At 41.3% G+C, this 22,874-nt stretch overlaps 1 protein-coding gene across 4 annotated transcripts in view; it reads right to left on the minus strand.

Moving 5' to 3' along the window:
• Positions 1–22,874, minus strand: part of ptpn4a (protein tyrosine phosphatase non-receptor type 4a) — a 237,294-nt gene that overhangs the window by 21,064 nt on the left and 193,356 nt on the right. For all 4 annotated transcript variants that reach the window (XR_013578008.1, XM_078552592.1, XM_078552590.1 and 1 more), the window contains 5 exons: positions 17,586–17,742; positions 17,244–17,410; positions 12,987–13,077; positions 9,197–9,258; positions 2,747–2,893 (listed from right to left, as the gene is read on the minus strand). Coding sequence is in view for 3 of the 4 variants with exons in the window: in XM_078552592.1 (XP_078408718.1) it covers positions 2,747–2,893; positions 9,197–9,258; positions 12,987–13,077; positions 17,244–17,410; positions 17,586–17,742 (624 nt within the window). In the remaining variant the exon portion in view is untranslated. The remainder of the gene's footprint in view (positions 1–2,746; positions 2,894–9,196; positions 9,259–12,986; positions 13,078–17,243; positions 17,411–17,585; positions 17,743–22,874) is intronic.

The raw sequence follows: 22,874 nt of genomic DNA on the forward strand, positions 1-22,874 counted from the left end.
GAACTTGGAAGGAACAGGTACAACTAGTTCTGACATATAAGTAGTACAGTGCAGAATGCCAAGCATTAAAATTAAACATTACTTAATTCAAAGTCTTTGATATCTATAAGTAGCTTTCCAAGCACAAATCTGGGGTCTCACCAACAGGGGTATTTCACATAGGTTGGTCCAATGAAAGGAAGTTACTTAGGGTTGATGACATTCCGCTAAAGCTGCTTTTCGTGGACAGAAGCAGACAGAGCACCATAAATGGTGTTCTTTAAATGCGTTTTGGGGAACATTAACACCTTTGAAATGTTGATCCAAGGCCAGTAAAGGTAAAAGTTAAACAGGTGCAAGTGATTAAAAGGTCAATATTACACCTACATGAGCCTAAGTTGAAATTGAAATGGTTTCTTCTCTTCCTTCACCCCTTCCCAAGTACGATTACATGAATACCAGAAGTAGTACTATTATAGGACACCATTAAATTTGAGCCCTTGTGATTGAAAGTCACTTCAGTGACAATAGCCACAATTCACTACTAGTTCACTGATGCATTTAAATAAAATATTCATAAATTTGCACTGGCAAATTACATTACAAACATGTAAAAATGAGGTCAAACAGGATGAAATAAAATAAGACTTCTATCAAAATTGCATGGAAAAAGGCAAGGTTATGTACAATCAATATTTAATATCTATTGTCCTGATATGATCCATCAAATCTAGTTAGAATTGACTCTTTTCTTCAACACACGCAAATTAAATAGTGCAACACTGAAAATAATCAACATTTATCAGGGCTAGATTATATAGACTTGCACAGAAATAGACCATTTATTCTGTACTAGTGTTTATATTCCACATGAGTTGCCTCCGACCATACTTCATCTCACCCTATCATCATATCCACACGAAGGACAAAATTAACGTTTTGAAAACGTCAAAAAATCTATTTTTTAATCTTTATTTTTATCTTTATGGGATTTGGGTGTTGCTGGCCAGTCCAGCATTTGTTGCCATCCCTAATTGCCCTTTAACTGAGTGTCTCACTGGGCAATCTCAGGGGGCAGTTAAGAGTCAACCACATTGCTGTGGGTCCGGAGTCTCACGTAACCTAGACTGGGTAAGGATGGCAGATTTCCTTCCATAGAACCATAGAACACTACAGCACAGAAAACAGGCCATTTGGCCCTTCTAGTCTGTGCCGAAATATTATTCTGCTAGTCCCATTGACCTGCACCTAGTCCATAACCCTCCAAACCTCTCCCATCCATGTATCTATCTAATTTATTCTTAAAACTTAAGAGTGAGTCCACATTTACCACGTCATATGGTAGCTCGTTCCACACTCTGAGTGAAAAAGTTCCCCCTAAACCTTTCCCTTTTCACCCTTAAACCATGTCCTCTCGTGTTTATTTCTCCTAATCTAAGTGGAAAGAGCCTACTCGCATTTACTCTGTCTATACCCCTCACAATTTTGTAAACTTCTATCAAATCTCCCCTCATTCTTCTACGCTCCAAGGAATAAAGTCCTAACCTGTTTAATCTCTCCCTGTAACTCAACTCCTTAAGACCCGGCAACATCCTAGTAAATCTTCTCTGCACTCTCTCAATCTTACTGATATCCTTCCTGTAGTTAGGTGACCAGAACTGCACACAATACTCCAAAGTTGGCCTCACCAATGTCTTATACAACCTCACCATAACATCCCAACTCCTATACTCAATACTTTGATTTATGAAGGCCAGTATGCCAAAAGCTTTCTTTACAACCTTATCTACCTGTGACGCCACTTTCAGGGAATTATGTATCTGAACTCCCAGATCCCTTTGTTCCTCCGCACTCCTCAGTGCCCTACCATTTACTGTGTATGTCCTACCTTGGTTTGACCTTCCAAAATGTAACACCTCACACTTTTCCGCATTAAATTCCATCTGCCATTTTCTGGCCCATTTTTCCAGTTGGTCCAGATCTCTCTGCAAGCTTTGAAAGCCTTCCTCGCTGTTCACAACGCCTCCAATCTTAGTGTCATCAGCAAACTTGCTGATCCAATTCACCACATTATCATCCAAATCATTGATATAGACAACAAACAACAATGGTCCCAGTACAGATCCCTGAGGCACACCACTAGTCACAGACCTCCAGTCTGAGAAGCAATCATCCACTACCACTCTCTGTCTTCTCCCACACAGCCAATTTCGAATCCAGTTTACAACCTCTCCATGGATACCAAGTGTCTGAACCTTCTGAACTAACCTCCCATGTGGGACCTTGTCAAAGGCCTTACTAAAGTCCACGTAGACAACATCCACAGCCTTTCCTTCATCTACTTTCTTGGTAACCTCCTCGAAAAACTCTACAAGGTTCGTTAAACATGACCTACCACGAACAAAGCCATGCTGACTATCCTTAATCAGCCCTTGGCTGTCCAAATAATTATATATCCGATATATAATGTCCCTAAAGGACATTAGTGAATCAGATGAGTTTTTACAACAATCGATGATCGTTCTATGGTCACCATTACTGAGACTAACTTTATAATTTATATTTATTAATTGAATTTAAATCCCACCAGCTGTTGTGGTGGGATTAGGATCCTTGTCCCAGAGCATTAGCCTGGGTCTCTGGATTACTAGTCCAGTGACATTTCCACTATGCCATCTCCCCATAAATGTATAGTTAAGATTACACAGGACAACACAAATTATATCTTTCATTTAGTGCAAGAACAATCCTTATGTATTTTGCTTACCCTGCCTCTCTCCACTTGCGTGGTCAGCATGACAACTAGAGAGGATCCTTGCTCCCAAGTCATTTGCCAAAAATCTGGACAAGTGTTGGGTAAAGGCCCCTGACAAGCAATGTACCGATTTATTATACTGGAAGAAGGGATTTCCATCTGCAAAATATAAAGGGAAGAAAATTACAGTTGACAATGATATTTGAACAACTCCTTGCTTAAGATAGCTTAATTTTGTAATTTTATAATCCTCAAGTCCAAATTTGTCAATTCGGTTTCAAAAAATATAAAAACCATTAACTTCCATGTGTAACTTCTAAGTCTCACAAATTTTGATTGCTTCCTAAATAGGAATTGCTGTTCTGTAACTACTTAATCTATTCTCTGTTTTAGTATATTTAAAGCACTTGCTGTTACACAGTCATTTAACAGACAATTGGAACAAATTTGCAAAGTTTAATTTCAGGAAGCCAGAGATACCATGGTTCCAGATTATAAATCCACCAACCTATCAACATTATACCTTTAAAGGTGTTTCATTTGCCCTCTATTGAAGTGTTGTCTAGCTATACAACCCAAGCTATTTGTTCCAGTTTTCACATCAGTTCTTTGAATTTCGCAGCTTTAAAATGTATATAGCTGGCTCCTGGTTTTAGATACATCTCATTCTCAGATCGTCAATTCTACCTGCTCCTCACAGCAGGTAGTCACAAGCAGAACCTTGGGAAGTTTGAGCCAAATGAAGCCTGGAGTTAGGGGAGTTAGAAGAGTTCAGGGGACAGAGGTGCAGAAAATCAAGAAATCTCATTATAATAAAGTAAAATGGAGATAATTAATACAATTAAACACAAAATTAAGGAAACTTACAGTAAGAAAATCAAAAGGTTTGTCATCTATGTTCCAAATATTGATGAAAATAGAACTTAAGATGTTAAACTTCTAATTTTCAAGAATATATACTCATCATAACTATACGCTTATCTATGTATCTGGGAAAATCAGATATCAGAAAATCACAGAAACTTATTAGCAGTCGAGCAAACAGTAATAACGCTCATTATAGTGTGCTTCCCCAGCCTCCAGAGCACAGGTGGGTTCTGCCATGGTCACACAGCACCAGATCCCATTACAGCCTTGGTCCAAACATGGACAAAAGAGCTGAATTCCAGAGGTGAAGCGAGAGTGATTGTCCTCGACATTAAGGCAGCATTTCGCTGAGCGTAGATCATGGAGCCATATCTAGCACAAGGGAAGATGGTTGAGATTGTTAGAGGCCAATCATATCAGCCTCAGCGCATTGCTGCAGGATTTCTCAGGGTAATCTCTTCGGCTGAACTTTCATCAGTTGCTTCAGAAGTGGGGATGTTCACTAATGATTGCAGTTTTCAGTACCATACGCCCGTCCTCAGGTAATGAAGCAGTCCGTGACCACATGCAGCAAGACCTGGAAACCATTCCAGGTTGGGGCTGATAGGCAGGTAATATTCACGCCACACAGGTGCCAGAAAATGACCATTCTCAACAAGTGGGAATCTAATCACAGCCCCTGATGTTCAACAGCATTACCATTGCTGTATACCCACCATCAACATTCTGGGGGTTACCACTGACCAAAAACTTAACTGGCCCAGTCATATAAACACTGTGGCTACAAGAACAAATCAGAGGCTGGGAAATCTGTGGCCAGTAAATCACCTCCCGACTCCCTAAAGCCGATTCAGTTGTCCAGATGAGCACAGCTCCAATAATCAAGGAGCTCAACACTATCCAAGCCAAAGCAGCCCTCTTGATCCGCACCCCATCCACTACTTTAAACATTCACTCCATATACTACTGGCGCACAGTAGCAGCAGTGTATACCATCTACAGAATGCACTACCTCCTTCAAGAGCATTTTCGAAACCTGCAACCTCTACCACCAAGAAGGACAAGGGCAGGAAAAGCATGGGAACACCACAACCAGAAACTGAATTGGATTAATCATATAAATACTGTGGCTATAAGAACAGGTCAGAGGCTTGGAATCCAGCGGCGAGTAACTCACCTCCTGACTCCCCAAAGCCTATCCACCATCTACAAGGCACAAGTGAGGAGTGTGGTGGAACACTCTCCATTTGCCTAGATGAGTGCAGCTCCAACAACACTCAAGCAGCTTGACACCATCCAGGACGAAGCAGCCAGCTTGATTGGCACCCATCCACAAACATTCACTCCCTCTAAAACCGACGCACAGTGGCAGCAGTGTGTACCACCTACAAGATGCACTGCAGGAACTCACCAAGCCTCCTTAGATAGTACCTTTCAAACCCACGACGACTACCATCTAGAAGGACAAGGGCAATAGATAGATGGGAACACCACCACCTGTAAGTTCCCCTCCAAGTCACTCACCATCCTGACTTGGAAATATATCACCATTCCTTCACTGTCACTGGGTCAAAATCCTGGAACTCCCTCCCTAACAGCACTGTTGGTGTACCTACACCACATGGACTACAGCTGTTCAAGAAGATGGCTAACCAGCATCTTCTTAAGGTCAATTAGGGATGTGCAATCATTGCTGTCCTTGTCATCAACATCCACATCCCATGAACAAATAAAAACCCCCAATAGCCTATAAATTGCTGTAAATCACTTGCAGTGCAAATGCATAAAAATTACAGCTATAATGACAAAAGGAGCACAACAAAATATGATCACAACTATACTTTAAATTATTGGTGGGCTAAGAATGAAAGCAAAATTTAAAGCTTTTTCTCAGGAACACAAAAAACACTGGAATTTGTATACCACCTTTCAGGACCACTAAACATTTTAATGTGCTTTACAGGCAATGAAGTACTTTGGAAGTGTAGTCACTGTTGCAATATTGGAAACATGGCAGCCAATTTGCACACACCAAGCTTCCACAAACAGTAATGTGGTAATTACATGGTAATCTGTTTTTGCGATGTTGATTGAGGGATGAATATTTGTCAGGACACTGGGGATAATTCCACTGCTCTTCTTTGAAATAATGTCATGGAATCGTCTATATCGACCCGAGGGGCATGCAGGGCCTTGGTTTAAAGTCTCAACCGCAGACAACACTTCTAATAGCGCAGCACTCCTTCAGTACTGCTCTGGTGCCAGACTTGATTATTGTGCTTAAGCTACTGTGAAATGGTTTGTTCTCGAAAAATGAAAACTTAGGGACACTTTAGCTTTAAGATACATAAGCAGTATCCAGCTTTCAGCTAGTAGTATATGGTAGCAGTGTCTGTGCATATTTAACTTTAAAGCTTGCATCAGTGCATGAAGGAAATATGGGTAAGTTTATCAGCACAAGGCAATAAGACATCTACAATGGAAGTCAAGTCAACAAATTAAGCATTCTCTTTTGTTTCTAAAGTCATAGGGTCAACACAATTATCTATGGCCCAATCCAATATTAACCAGTCAGCTGCCTTTAGTTAATATTTAGCAAGATGGTAGTGTCACTCCCATAGATCTGCACACAGGAGGCATGCAATGATCAAAAATTGCACTGATGGGTACAACTCCGATTGCTGGGAGAAACTGGTTGTGTAACACAAATTTGCCTTGTGCTCCAAGAACCCAAATCATGAGGAAGTTAATTTTAACAAAATGTTTGGACTGAATAAAGAGTTTAAAAGTTAACAGTATCACACAGAAACTACAATGCAGAAACAGGCTGTTCAGTCCAAACAGTTTATGTTGGTGTTCATCCTCCAGATGAACAGCAGTCATAACCCCATGTTATGGGGTTTTCCTTTTCCTTTGTTCCCCTTTCCTTTAACTATCCATCTAACTTATTCTTAAATACTGATATGTGTACATTCTGCTTCAATCACCAACTTTGATAACACATTCCATATCCTCTTAACACTTGGTATAAAAGAAAGGTTCCCCTGTTCTTTGTCCAAAATCTCTTACAGTTAATCTAATATCTATGTTGAACTTCAAAAATGGTATTACAAACAATGAGACAGAACTCCATACTGGTGCCTCAAGTTTTGACAGAGTTTTTATATAGTTTATGCACTAAGTGGACACTATAAGACCATAAGACATAGGAGCAGAAAATAGGCCATTTGGCCCATCGAGTCTGCTCCGCCATTCAATCATGGCTGATAAGTTTCTCAACCCCATTCTCCCGCCTTCTCCCCGTAACCTTTGATCCCCATACCAATCAAGAACCTATCTATCTCGGTCTTAAATACACTCAATGACCTGGCCTCCACAGCCTTCTGTGGCAATAAATTCCATAGATTCACCACTCTCTGGCTAAAGAAGTTTCTCCTCATCTCTGTTCTAAAAGGTCTTCCCTTTACTCTGAGGCTGTGCCCTCGGGTCCTAGTCTCTCCTACTAATGGAAACATCTTCCCCACGTCCACTCTATCCAGGCCTTTCAGTATTCTGTAAGTTTCAATCAGATCCCCCCTCATCCTTCTAAACTCCATCGAGTATAGACCCAGAGTCCTCAAACATTCCTCATATGTTAAGCCTTTCATTCCTGGGATCGTTCTCGTGAACCTCCTCTGGACCCTCTCCAGGGCCAGCACATCCTTCCTGAGATATGGGGCCCAAAATTGCTCACAATATTCTAAATGTGGTCTGACCAGAGCCTTATAAAGCCTCAGCAGCACATCTCTGCTTTTATATTCTAGTCCTCTCGAAATAAATGCAAACATTGCATTTGCCTTCCTAACTACCGACTCAACCTGCAAGTTAACCTTAAGAGAATCCTGGACTAGGACTCCCAAGTCCCTTTGCACTCCAGATTTCTGAATTCTCTCCCTGTTTAGAAAATAGTCCATGCCTCTATTCTTCCTACCAAAGTGCATGACCTCACACTTCCCCACGTTGTATTCCATCTGCCACTTCTTTGCCCATTCTCCTAACCTGTCCAAATCCTTCTGCAGCCTCCCCGCCTCCTCAATACTACCTGTCCTTCCACCTATCTTTGTATCATCTGCAAATTTAGCCAGGATGCCCTCAGTTCCTTCATCTAGATCATTAATGTATAAAGTGAAAAGTTGTGGTCCCAACACTGATCCCTGCGGAACTCCACTAGTCACCGGCCGCCATCCTGAGAAGGACCCCCTTATCCCCACACTCTGCCTCCTGCCAGACAGCCAATCTTCTATCCACGCTAGTACCTTGCCTCTAACACCATGGGCTCTTATCTTACTGAGCAGCCTCCTGTGTGGCACCTTGTCAAAGGCCTTCTGGAAGTCCAAGTAGATAACATCCATTGGCTCTCCTTTGTCTAACCTACTCATTACCTCCTCAAAGAATTCTAACAGATTTGTCAGGCATGACCTCCCCTTGATGAAACCATGCTGACTTTGCCCTATTTTATCACACACTTCCAAGTATTCTGAAATCTCATCCTTAATAATGGACTCTAAAATCTTACCAACGACCGAGGTCAGGCTAATCGGCCTGTAATTTCCTGTCTTTTGCCTCACTCCCTTCTTAAACAGGGGGGTTACATTAGCGATTTTCCAGTCCTCTGGGACCCTCCCTGACTCCAGTGATTCCTGAAAGACCACCACTAATGCCTCCACTATCTCTTCAGAACTCTGGGGTGTAATCCATCTGGCCCAGGTGATTTATCCACCTTCAGACCTTTCAGTTTTCCTAGCACCTTCTCCTTGGTAATGGCCACCATACTCACCTCTGTCCCCCCGACTCTCTTGAACTTTGGGGATGTTACTCGTGTCTTCCACCGTGAAGATTGACGCAAAGTACCTATTCAGTTCCTCCGCCATTTCTTTGTTCCCCACTACTACTTCTCCAGCGTCATTTTCCAGCCGCTCAATGTCCACTTTTTCCTCTCTCTTACCCTTTATATACCTAAATAAACTCTTGCAATCTTCTTTTATATTACTGGCTAGTTTACCCTCATATTTAATCTTCTCCCTCCTTATTTCTTTTTTAGTTGTCCTCTGTTGGTCTTTGTAGACTTCCCAATCCCCTGGCTTCCCACTGCTCTTCACCGCATTGTATCCTTTCTCTTTAGCTTTTATGCTGTCCCTGATTTCCCTTGTCAGCCATGGTTGCCTTGTCCTCCCTTTAGTATGCTTCTTCTTCCTAGGGATGAATTTTTGCTGTGTCTCCCAAATTAGTCTCAGAAACTCCTGCCATTGCTGTTCCACTGTCTTTCCTGCTAGGCTCATCTCCCAGTTATTTCTGGCCAGCTCCTCCCTCATGCCTCTGTAGTTGCCTTTATTCAACTGTAATACCGTTACATCTGATTCCAGCCTTTTCCTCTCAAATTGCAGGGTAAATTCTATCATATTACGGTCACTTCCTCCTAAGGGTTCCTTCACCTTAAGCTCCCTTATCAAATCTGCCTCATTACACATCACTAAATCTTATAACATATTGATATATTTACCGCAGGACCTGAATACCATATAGTATACAATTGCAAATGCACGCTGTGCTACTCACATTTATATAATTTGCATTGATGTAGTCATCTGTACCCTTTAGAATAACCCGTGTCGCATCATCTGCAAGAGAAACAGAGAGGTTGGCAAATTGACATAATGGGAGTATTTACAGTGAATGCAGGAAAATAATCCAACATCGTGATTAGGAAATACCAAATGTTTATGTCACGGGCTGGAGGCGATTCACATTACAATAGGCAGGATATCATGATAAAACTTGAGAGATACAATCACACATGGGCAAAAATGCAGCGTTATGGCTTATTTGCAATTTTCAACTTTGAACAGGCAATATGCTCAAGTATATTGACTTATAATGTAAAGATGCACAATATTGTACAGAACAAACTGACTGCACTACAGCATTGCATTGATTTTTCTTTCAAATCACATTGCAATAAATTTCACTACAGTGGTTGTAATGTTGCACAGGAGCACTAAAGTGATGATTGTGGGACTGAATTAAGTTACTCTACTACAAAAAGATCAGTAGAAATGTAGTGAAGGAACTTTTTGAATTGAGAAAATCTGGGAAGGACAAGCAAAATAAATTTATGCAAATTGTGGACAAGACTGAATAATAAGAGCAATAAGATGTATTAGATCAAAGAGCTTAAAATGACCTTATAAAGGAATAGGTAAGAAACAAAATATTTAGTCTCAAACAACAGGTTAAAGAGTATTAATGCAAAATCAAAACACTGTGGATGCTGGAAATCTGAAATAAAAATAAAAAGTGCTGAAACAGGTCTGGCAGCATCTGTTCAGAGAAATAGTTAATTGCTCCAGTTCTGAAGAAGAGAAAGAGAGGAGTACAGATGACCAAAAGTGTGGTGAAAGACAAGTTATGAGGACCATCTTAAATGGAGGAAAGAGTGGTAGAAGGGGAGAAATTTAGAGGGGGGATTCCAGAGCTTAGGGTCCAGGCAGCTGAAGCGATTAACATCAGGGTTGGTCAAGAGGTCAGGGTTGGACAAGCGCAGACAGCTTGGAGAGCTGTAAGATTGTAGGAGATTACAGAGATAGGGACGTGCAAGGCCAGAGAGGGATTTGAAAACAAGGATAAGAATTATAAAGTTGAGGTGTTGTTTAACTGGGAACCAATGTCGGTCAAGTACAAGTGATGGGTGAATAGAATTTGGTGCAAGCTGGAAGATATGACCAGCAGAGTTTTGGAACAGCTCAACTTTTATGGAAGGTAGAACATGGGAGGCTAGTCAGAAAGTGCATTGGAATAGTCAAGTCTAGAGGTAACAAAGGCATGGATGAGGGTTTCAACGATAGATGAGCTGAGGTGGGATGCTGAACCATGTTACGGAGTTGCAAATAGGCAATCTTAGTGACACCATAGGTGTGCGGTAGGAAACAACTCAGGGCAAAATATGTTATATGGAGAGTCATATTGGACTCAAAACGTCTGCACAGATGCTGCCAGACCTGAGTTTTTCCAGCATATTCTGTTCACTCTCACTAGAGAGTGCAGAGGCACAGGCTGTAATTTTTCAGACTTCCTTAAATTCAGGGGTGGTGCCAGAGGATTTAAGAATTACAAATTTTACACCCTTGTTTCAAAAAAGGGTGCAAAGACAAGACGAGCAACTACAGGCTAATCAGTTTAACTTTGGTGGTGGGGAAACTTCTAAAAACAATAATTCGAGACAAAATTAATAGTCACATGGACAAATGTGGATTAATTAAAGAAAGCCTGCAGGGATTTCTTAAGGGAAAATCATGTTTAACTAACTTGGAATTTTTGAAGAAGTAACAGAGAAGGCTGATGAGGGCAATGCTGTTGATGCGGTGTACACAGAAGTCCAAAAGGCATTTGTTTGATAGAGTACCGCACAATAAGCCTGTGAACAAAGTTATAACTCACGGAATAAAAGGAGCAATAGCAACATGGATATGAAATTGGCTGAGTGACAGGAAACAGTGAGTAGTGGTTAATGGATGTTTCTCAAACTGGATGAAGGCTTGCAGAGGAGCTCTCTAGGGGACAGTGTTGGGGCCCTTGCTTTTTTTGACACATAGAAATGACCTAGGCCTTATGTACAGCACATAATTCAACATTTGTGGATGATTGTTCACAATGCTTGCAAGTTTTGTGTGAGGAGGATAGCATAAAGTTCAAAAGGAAATAGACAAGTTTGTAGAATGGGCAGACAGGTGGCAGATGAAGTTAAACGCGGAGAAATGTGAAGTGATTCATTTTGATAGGAAGAAAATGGAGAGGTAATATAAAATAAAATGGGAGGCAATGGCATAGTGGTGTTGTCATTGGACTAGTAATCCAGAGACCCAAGGTAGTGCTCTGGGGACCCGGGTTCGAATCCCGCCACGCCAGATGGTGGAATTTGAGTTCAATAAAAACCTGGAATTATGAGTCTAATGATGACCATGAAACCATTGCTAATTGTTGTAAAAAACCCATCTGGTTCACTAATGTCCTTTAGAGAAGGAAATCTGCTGTCGTTACCTGGTCTGACCTACATGTGATTCCCGACCCGCAGGAATGTGGTTGACTCTTAAATGCCCTCTGAACAAGGGCAATTCGGGATGGGCAATAAATACTTGCCTAGCCAGCGACCCCCACATCCCATGAACGAATAAAAAAAACGAGCAGAATTCTAAAAGGGGTGCAGGAACAGAGGGACACGGCTGTATATGCACACAAGACATTGAAGGTGGCAGGACAGGTTGAGAGTGTGGTTAATAAAGCATACAGCATTCTAGGCTTTGTTAATAGGGACAGTACTCTAAGGAGGTTATGTTGAACTTGTATAAGACACTAGTTCGGCCTCAGCTGGAGTATTGCATCCAGTTCTGGGCACTGCACTGGAAGAATGTGAACACATTGCAGAAAAGATTTATGAGAATGGTTCCAGGGGTGAGGAACTTCAGTAAAGAAGACTGAAGGGAGAAGTTAGTACTGCTTTCCTTGGAGAAAAGGCGGCCGAGAGGGTATTTAATAGGGGTACAGTATTCAAAATCTTGAGGGGCCTGGACAGAGCAGATAGGGAGAAACTGTTCCCACTTGTGAAAGGATCGAGAACGAGGGGACACAGATTTAAAATAACTCACAAAAGCGATATGAGAAAAAAACTTTTCGTGCAGCGAGTGGTTAAGCTCTGGAATGCACTGCCTGAGATTGTGGTGGAGGCAGGGTCAATCGAAGCATTCAAAAGGGAATTAAACTGTTATCTGAAAAGCAAGAAAGTGCAGAGTTACAGGGAGAAGGCAGGAAAATGGGAATAAGTGAATTGCTTAGACAGCAGGCATAGACACGACGGGCTCAATGGCTTCCTTCTACACTCTTAGAATACTGTGATTCTGTGAATTTGGGGATCTTGTATGGAACTGTAACAAAATTTGGGGCTCTGGTCTGGGATCATAACAGCACCCTATGAAATACAAATTCAAAACAAGAACAAAATACTGAAAAACAGCATTGTTCATCCAAATTTAATAACATTTCACATGATGTACTGTAACTTTACTCAATCGAAGACATGAAGTACACTGCATTTTCTAAGAAACACTTGTACTTAGAAGAATGACTTTCCCTTGCGTAAATAGTGCTGGGATCAGAAATTCTGGGAGATTTTTGAAGAGGTTAACAGGCATGGTTCAGAACAGAAGTCCTTTGTTTCCCTTGGAGATTACAAAATAAACAGAGATTGTGGCACAATCCCCAAACAGAAAAGCTTCTCTGTTGCAAGATCTTGCAGATTATAAATTCCTCAGCTGCACTGGTGGCATAAAATGAAAATAAAGCAAACTATACTTACAAGGTGAGATGTCTCTATATCTGTTTTTGGAAATGTTGAGAGGTAACTTGGCACATGACATCGTCATACCAGGCTTTTTTCTATACAGTTGCTAAGAAGAAAAAAAAAGTTTAACCTTCAACAAATATGACAAAAGAATTGATTGGCCCAAGAAGATCAAGATCCATCTAATTCATCTTCTACCATTCTGATTCAACAATAATGGAGATGTTAACTAATTATACAAGTAGCTCATTGTACATACGCTCAGCTTGATTGTTTCAAAAATACAATGCTTACATTGACTTATATTTGGTTATCCAAGAGCTTTGGTAAACATTTAAGACAATTCTAGCAATTAGGTCAACTTGACATTTAGTGAAAATTGTTCAGTGTGTACACTCTTTCAATCACTTTTTAAAAAATAGCTTTCCCTTTTCTTCCCTGCACCAATTTCTGACAACTTGAAATGCTGCATTTCCAAGGCGACTACATCAGGATGAGACATTACTATTCTGTCTGCCTATTCAGGTGAATGTTAAAGATTCCATGGTACAATTTGAAGAGGAGAATTCTGGTGTTTTTCTCTCAGCCAATGCCACCGTAATAACAGATTAATTGGTTATTCACTTCACTGCTATTGAAGGGATATTGCTACTACAGATGGATGATGCATCTGTCTGTGCAGAAAGAGTCATTGCAGTCCAGAAAATTAATTGGGTGTATTGTTACAAGAAAATATAATGATAAGGCACTACATAACAATTTATTTGGCCATTGATGTAAGTGAGCTGAAATAGTAACAGCGCCAAGGAATAGTTCCTTTTTGTTTTACCCATTTTCTTGCCTTTGGATCTGTTAAGCCAAGAATAGCCATGTAACTTGCCCCTATTCTGTCACTCATATGGTTTATGACTTAACAATAGAAGTGCACACAGCAACATGATGTATCACAGGGCATTCGGAACTGGGAACATGCTGTTCAAAGAATCATGGCATGAACTCACTTTACAGTCCTTTGTGGCATATCAATATGAGAGTCAGATATTTGTTTGGCAAAACTGCAGTTACTTATACATGTCTGCAAAATACACTGAGCAGGTAGCCAAGTCCCTAATGAATTTGATAGTTTTTACAAGTTTGTTACCAATGGACCAACATCTTTGCTCACCAATGCAAATGGCAGGTATTCCAAGCATGGCTTCCACATCACCAAGAAAGCTATTATTCATAGTCCTTATAAATCTATAGTTACTACTAAATAAGGGGGCAGAAGACATTTACTAGAACAGTACAGGGATGAGGGACTTCAGTTATATGAGTACTTTCACAATACTGGTATCAAATAATGTGACAATGAAGATCCAAATTCACATTCATTAAAACAAATAGGCAAGAGCTTATTTAATTCTTCCACTACCTCATCATAACAGGAAACAGCAAAAAGATCTTCTTTCAATGGCAAGTTTATAAAAAGTGCACTGTATCACACACTCTATATTATGTAATATTTATCATAGAAACATGTGTGACAGACAGGACACCATGCAAACAAATGTGAAATTAACTAAACTTTAATTGTATCCCATTGTAATCATCTGAATAGAAATGCTATCATAAGGATGGCCAGTCACTCTTTACTTCAAAAGGGAAATAAGCAGGCAGTCAGGAAATCACTTTCACTTCTAGCCGATCTGGGCAATGGTCATACATGCTAGGACACCATCCGCGACGACTGTTACCATGGTTTTGCTAGTCCTATATCTTGCCAGTCTTTTTTTGACACATCCATATCTTCCTTCAGGATTATTGGCTACACTCTGATCACTTTGTTTTCCTATCAGATTGTTTATTTCAACTGCCATCTGATGATTTATCTTTTAAATGTCACATGTTGGCGTCTTTCTTTGATAAAACTAGAGTGTAATTGAATCATCACAAAGAGAATATTGCTTTGATGTCCACAATGTTATCTCAGTTATAATTATATGTATTCTATCAAATGATAAAAATTCTAGTGTCTTTTACTCAGATATTCATATCAAGCCAATTTTAAGCTTAACCACTAAAATCTCTGCAGTATTGAAAAAGTGCTCATGGAAAATTGAAAAAGCTGGGGGTGTTCTCTTTTGAGCAGAGAAGATCAAGGGGAGAATTGATAAAGGTTTTCAAAATCATGAATAGTTTTAATAGAATAAAGAGAATTTGTTTCCAGCAGCAGAAGGGTTAGTAACCACATGCCACAGATTTAAAATCTGCACCAAAGGACCAGAGATGACACAAGGAAACAAATTGTTTTAAAAAAGAACTGTGATGATCTGGAGTACATTGCTTGAAAGAATGGGGGAAGCAGATTCTGATGCTTGGAAGCATTGTAAACTGTGAGGAGGACAATGTCGAAATTCAAAAGGACATAAACAAGTTGATGGAGTGGGCAGATAGGTGGCAGATGAAGTTCAATGCAGAAAAATGTGAGATGATTCTTTTTTGTAGGAAGAACATGGAGACACAATATAAATAAGGGGTACAACTCAAGAGTGTGCAGGAGCAGAAGGACCTGGGTGTCATAAGTCATTAAAGGTGGCAGGGCAGGTGGAGAGAACAGTTATGAAGCATACAGTATCCTAGGCTTTATTGATAGGGGCAGAGAGTACAAGAGCAAGGAGATTGTGTTGAACTTGTATAGGATACGAGTTAGACATCAGCTGGAATATTGTGTACAGTTCTGGGTGCCACACTTTAGGGAGATGTGAACGCATTGGAGAGCATGCAGAAGAGGTTTACAAAAATGGCTTCAAGGATGAGGAACTTCAGTTATGAAAACAGATTGGAGGATTTGAGGCTGCCCTCCTTGGATAGGAGAAGGCTAAGAGGAGATTTGATAGAGGTGTTCAAAATCATGAGGGGGCTGGACAGAGTAGATAGGGAGAAAGTGTTCTCACTCATAAAAGGATCGAGAATGAGAGGGTATAGGTTTGAAGTGATTTGCAAAAGAAGATGCGAGAAAAAACGTTTTCACACAGCGAGTGGTTCGGGTGTGGGAAGCACTGCCTGAAGTGTGGTGGAGGCAGATTCAATCGAGGCATTCAAGTGGGCATTAGATGATTATTTAAACAGAAACAATGTGCAGAGTTACGGGGAAAAGGCAGAAGAATGGCACTGAGTCATAATGCGCATTTGGAGAGCCGGTGCAGACAAGATGGGTCAAATGGCCACCTTCTGCACCGTAACAATTCTGTGGTTCAATACTAACATTCATATGGGAATTGGATAAATACTTGAAGGGAAAACAAATACATGGTTAGGGGGAAGAGCAGGGTAATGAAGTTAATTGGATAACACTACCAAAGACATGATGGTCTGAATGGCCTCCTTCTGTGCTGTATCATTCTATGATTCTAAAATAATGAATGCGCATTACTCCTATAAACTAACATGAGTACTGTGGTTAGTTGTTGATCAAGGGATAATGTGTTACTTGCTCAATGCTATATGACTTATACAAGTAAGGATGTTCAACAGCATTACCATTACTGAAACTCCCAAACAAAATCATCCTGGCCATCATCATTAGAAACTGGACCAGTCACAAAGTACCATGGCTAAACATGCAGATCAGAGGCTGGATATTCTGAGAGTTACTCTCCTCCCCGAAGTATTTCTACCATCTACAAGGCACAAGCCAGGAATGTGATGGAATATTTTCCATGTGCCTGGATGAGTGCAGCTCCAACAACACTCAAGAAACCCGACACCAACCAGGACAAAGCAACTGGCTTGATTGGCACCCATCCACCACCTGAAGCATTCACTTCTTCCATTACCAGCGCATCATGACTACAGTATGTACCATCTACAAGATGAATAACTCAACAGTATTTCTTCAACAGTATTTTCCAAAGCCCAATCTTTACTTCCGAGAACAACAAGGGCAGCAGGCACATGGAAACACAACCAGCTCCAACTTCCCCTCCAAGTCATGCACCACCCTGCCTTGGAAATATACTGCCATTCCTTTGTCCATTATTGAATCAGAATCCTGGAATTCTCTGGCTAACAGAACTGTGGATGTACCTACATCACGTGGATTGCAGCAGTTCAAGAAGGGAACTCACCACCACCTTCTCAAGGGCAATTAGAAATTGGCAATAAATGCTGGCCTTGCTCACATCCCATGAATGAATAAAAAAAGCAAGCCTGTAAAATGATACTTGTTTATACTTTGATTAAATTATGCAATTTCGTGCAGTTTTTAAAAAAAAAAGATAAAATGCTCACATCAAACTGTGCAAGAATAGTTCCAGTCTCCAGACCATCTCGTAAATGTATCATTGACTCACTTAAGGCATCGTCATCCTGATGGATTACATCCAGAGGAGATTTCTCCGGAATGTACTGAAAATCAGGTTCACTTTCTGCCTTCTCTTCTACAACGTCATAAACAGCTTGAGAAGACAAAACAAATTCTCACAATTAGAGAATGAATTTAAAAACAGTGCAATATACCACTCAGGAAATTGGATTCAGGTAGCCCAGCTAAGCGTGCTAGATAAAAAAAGCTCTTGAGCTTGAATAATAGTTACTTTGTTATTTGCAAAGCAAATGAAGACCTACACTTACCATTGGGTCGAACTAATAATATTAGTTCTTCAGAGCGAATCTCGCAGCTGGCTTTGATGAACGTAACAACTTGGTCATGGGTGTAGTCTGATATATCCCTACCATTAATCAGTACAACCTGATCGCCTTCATTGAGTCGTGGAACACAAGTGTCAGCCTGCAGATTATAAAATAAAAGATGTCTAAAATCTCCACAGCCATTTAAATCAGAGTTTTAAAATTGCTGCATTCTATAGTGAAAACATCACACAATCTAATTTTTTTTAAAGTTAGAAGTTTTATAGCAGACATTAATTTCAGCAACATCTACATATTCGTGAAATTACACTCAGTTCTTACAAATTTACTGAGCCAGAATCCAATGTGGAATTCTTCAGCTCCTACCAATAGGAGACAAAACAAAATTATGGACCACTACTGGTCCATAAGAGCATGCCTAAAAATATCTGAATATTTGCTCAAATCTACAGATAGTAAAAAACATGTGCTCATATACCACTTTCAAAACTTCCAAGATGGCCCAAAGAGCTTCATAGCAACTTTTGTAGTAACTTATTAAATGTATTAACTAATTTCTCCACAGCAAGAGTCTCACAAATAGCACTGAGATGAATGACCAGATGACATATTTAGGTGATTTTGGATGAGGGAAAAAATGTTGGATAAAACATCCAAACTCTCTGCCCAGCTTTGTAAAATGGGATCTTTTACATTCCCCCTGAAGAGGTAAACATATCTTTTTCATATCTCATCTTAAACAGAGTAATTCTGATAATGCAACATCCCCGCAGGACTGCACTGAAGCGTCATCCTAGATTGGGTCCCAACAATGTGCCACAAACATGCAACCTGGCACTGTCCCTGGATACACAGATCAGCCATGTTATTCTGTGTAATTAGAGGCTATTATAAGGGTTCTCTCTACTACCAAGTGCCACAAAAATGTAGTATTAGTCTGAACTCCTACTTAGCGACAAACTGAGTTGCACACCAACTGAAATTACATGTGACTTTGCTCTAACCTTTTAGATGTCCCAGTAGCTTTCCACAGCTTGAAATTCAGCAAGTTAAAATTACTTAAATCAAATGTTTCAAAAATCAAAATTGATCAACATTCATCCTGCCTTAATTGACCAGTAGGAACTGGAGGAAATATGGTAGGTGTAATTTTTTAAATGAATAATGAACTGAGGTTTTTGATGTGATTGCAGAGATTATTCTTTGGTTCTGAAATTTTATGGCTTTGATCCCTGAGAAAGTACAGCCGGCTTTTGCACAAGGTATATGGAAACCACATTTTGTTCGGGCAGAACTCATGGGATTGACTTTTACATGAGTATATACATTATTTATTCAGAGTATTACAGCTGGATTGTGTTAATATCCAGTTCCCTTAAAAAAAATTACAAGCTGAAAAATCCGTTTCTTTCCCTGCTTTAAATCAGGTCCAGAAGTATTCAGAGATGAGTGGCCGAAGGCAAAAAGGTCCGAAAAGGTTTTATGACAGGAATTATGTAATTACAGCACTTCTTACAATCTGTAGTGAATGCGAATGCTTCTAAGGCCACTTCAAATGGATGGAATTATTAGATTGTGTGCGAGTCGAAACATTGAGCCGTAACTTCCGACTAGCGTCAGAAAGTGCTGGCCTGCAGGAATTAGAAGAAATAAAATGCACACTTAACTGGTCTTGAAAATTACATTGACACTTCTGTTCGCTGGAGCTGCTTGGGGCCTGCAATGAAAGTGTCCTCGCAGGTTCTAGTAAAGTCGAGCTCCAGCGGATTCAAGGAGGCCACAAAGTTTAAATGGCCAGGGAAATTGACAGGCCAGGGGGGAGGTAAGTGTCTAAGGTAAGTGGAAGGTGGGTTCTGGGGTGTTGTGTCGGTCAGAGGTCTGGTGGGGGAGGGGGGGGTCGGGATTCTGTTTGGAGTGGGGGTTCTGAGGTCTGAGGCGTAGGTCAGTCAAAGGTAGGAGGGGTGGGTGTCAGAGGTCAGGGGGCTGGAGTTGTCAGAGGGTCAGGGCTGGGGGGAGGGTAGGTGGTGTTGGAGGGGTTGGGAGGGGCGAGGGTGGGGGCATTCCCGTGGGGTCGGTCTGCGTCTTTATGATAGTTACTCGGGAGTTAGAAGAAGTTCTAACTTTTTCTGAGTAACTACTGGTATAACCCTGGTGGAACCATCTGAAGTTTGCGATTTAAACCACATTTCTGGATGGTTCCCAGCGCAGCGCAATTGTCCAGAGGAAGTATGCACTTCTGGACAATTGCTGTGCGAACCCTTATCTGAGTACTTCCCAGCGGAATTCTGAATGCTGCAATGCTGGGGTCACTTTGGTAATTTGATACAAAAGCATGGGTCCACTGCCTTGATGGTAATAGAAGGTAAACTAATGGCTTCTGAGCTTTTTGCATCTTTGGGGTACCTGCAAAATCCCTTGCTGGAAAACTCGGAAGCTACAGGCCATTAGTTTACCTTCTATTACCATCAAGACAGTGGACCCATGCATTTGTATCAAATTACCAAAGTGACCCCAGCATTTCAGCATTCAATGCAGCTAGTGCATGTAATACAGGATGAAGTCCAAACTGAAAACAGGACATGGCTTTTCTGGACACAAAGCGATGCAAAGGACTACGGCAGTGTTTTGCAAACGATTTTCCAATGTGACCCCATTTTAACTCACCACGACCTTCTCAAGGGCAATAGGGATGGGCAACAAATGCTGGCCTTGCCAGCAATGCCCACATCCATGAATGAATACAGAGAAAGAAACTCGAAGTAACGTGAACCCAGATACATCGATACATTATACAGATATAAAAATCTGTTTTTAAAGTTCTTTGTAAAAATTTTATTTTATATACTCTAGGTTTCAGCCATATTTCCTGTTGATAGGAAGCTCAGTGAAGCCCCTCATCCCTCGATCCCAATACACAATGTAATTGGCCCCTCTCCCTCTGAACACACATGCCTCTCATCCCAACATTCTTCCCCCCACTCAATCAGTGGCCCCTCTTCCCAACCTTCCTCACCCCCATCCCACTCACCCACTTCTCAGCCGCCTCTCTTCACAACCGCCCTTTCCCAAACTGACTCACTTGGTAGTCTGGCCTTTCCCACAGCCTTGTAGCAACACCAAGCTTCATGGGGCTTCACAGGCCCCTCTATGATCAAGTCACCATGATTGAAAATCACCGCCAATTCACTATAATCCACCGACACTTCTGCTCTGCTGCTCTCTTTCCTGGGTAGCTAGTTGTACTGAGTCAAAGCATGTCCCTTGCTTGTCAGTTTTATCCTATTTTGCAAGAACTCGCATTCGGAACTCCCTTCCTAAAAGCACTGTGTGTGTACCTACACCACATGGACTGCAGCAGGTCAAGAAGGAAGTTCACTACCACCTTCTCAAGGGCAAATAGGGATGGGCAATAAATGCTGACCCAGCCAGCGAAGCCCACATTCTGTGAATGAAAAAAAATATTCAATGAAGAACTCATATTCTGTATCAAGCTCAGGCTTCACTACTCCCTCCTCACCCGCCAACCCCCATCACAATGCAGGCCTCCCATACCCTAGAGAGAGTCAGGCTCCAATACTCCCTCACCATTCCCCACACCACAAAATTTGGCAGGCTAATGGAGACTCAGGCTGATCAGAATCCTGTGCTCAAAAGATTGTATGGGATCCCCTTAAACCTGGAGAAGGGTCCCCAGGTGATGCCATTAAAATCTAAAGAATGTTTTCATTCTCGAATATAGAATATAGAACAAAGAACAAAAAAAAGTACAGCACAGGAACAGGCCCTTCGGCCCTCCAAGCCTGTGCCGATCATATTGCCTGTCCAACTAAAACATTTTGCACTTCCGGGGTCCATATTCCTCTATTCCCATCCTATTCATGTATTTGTCAAGCTGCCTCTTAAACACCACTATCGTACCTGCTTCCACCACCTCCTCTGGCAGCGAATTCCAGACACTCACTACCTACTGCGTAAAAAAACTTGCCCCGCACATCTCCTCTAAAGTTTTCTCCTCTCACCATAAATCTATATCCCCTAGTAATTGACTCTTCCATCCTGGGAAAAAGCTTCTGACTATCTACTCTGTCCATGCCACTCATAATTTTGTAAACTTCTATCAAGTCGCACCTCAATCTCCGTCACTCTAGTGAGAAGAATCCGAGTTTCTTCAACCTCTCCTCATAGCTAATAACCTCCAGACCAGTCAGCATCCTGGTAAACCTCCTCTGCACTCTCTCCAACGCCTCCATATCCTTCTGGTAATGTGGCGATCAGAATTGCATGCAATATTCCAAGTGTGGCCTAATCAAGGTTCTATACAGCTGCAGCATGACTTCCCAGCTTTTATACTCAATACCTCTGCCGATGAAGGCAAGCATGCCATGTGCCTTCCTGACTACCTTATCCACCTGCGTTGCCACTTTCAGTGACCTATGGACCTGTACACCCAGATCCCTCTGCCCATCGATGCACTTAAGGATTCTGCCACTTACTGTATAATTCCTACCTGTATTAGACCTTCCAAAATGTATTAACTCGTATTTGTCCGGATTAAACTCCATCTGCCATTTCTCTGCCCAAGTCTCCAACCGATCTACATCCTGTTATATCCTTTGACAATCCTCTTCACTATCTGCAACTCCTCCAACCTTAGTGTCGTCTGCAAACTTACTAATTAGCCCAGTTACATTTTCCTCCAAATCATTTATGTATACTACAAACAGCAAAGGTCCCAGCACTGATCCCTGCGGAACTCCACTAGTCACAGCTCTCCATTCAGAAAAGCACCCTTCCACTGCTACCCTCTGTCTTCTATGACCAAGCCAATTCAGTATTCATCTTGCCAGCTCACCTCTGATCCCATGCGATTTTACCTTCTGTACCAGTCTGCCATGAGGAACCTTGTCAAAGGCCTTACTGAAATCCATGTATATAACATCCACTGCCCTTCCATCGTCGACCATCTTTGTCACTTCCTCGAAAAACTCGATGAAGGTAGTGAGACACGACCTCCTCTTCACAAAACCATGCTGCCTCTCACTAATACGCCCATTTGCTTCCAAATGGTAGTAAATCCTGTCACGAAGAATCTTCTCCAATAATTTCCCTACCACTGACGTAAGGCTCACCGGCCTGTAATTTCCTGGATTATCCCTGCTACCCTTCTTAAACAATGGAACAACATTGGCCATTCTCCAGTCCTCTGGGACCTCACCCGTAGCCAGTGAGGATACAAAGGTTTCTGTCAAGGCCCCAGCAATCTCCTCCCTT

The sequence above is a fragment of the Cetorhinus maximus genome, chromosome 11 (assembly GCF_964194155.1).
Source record: "Cetorhinus maximus chromosome 11, sCetMax3.hap1.1, whole genome shotgun sequence".
In the NCBI taxonomy this organism is placed as follows: Eukaryota; Metazoa; Chordata; class Chondrichthyes; order Lamniformes; family Cetorhinidae; genus Cetorhinus; species Cetorhinus maximus.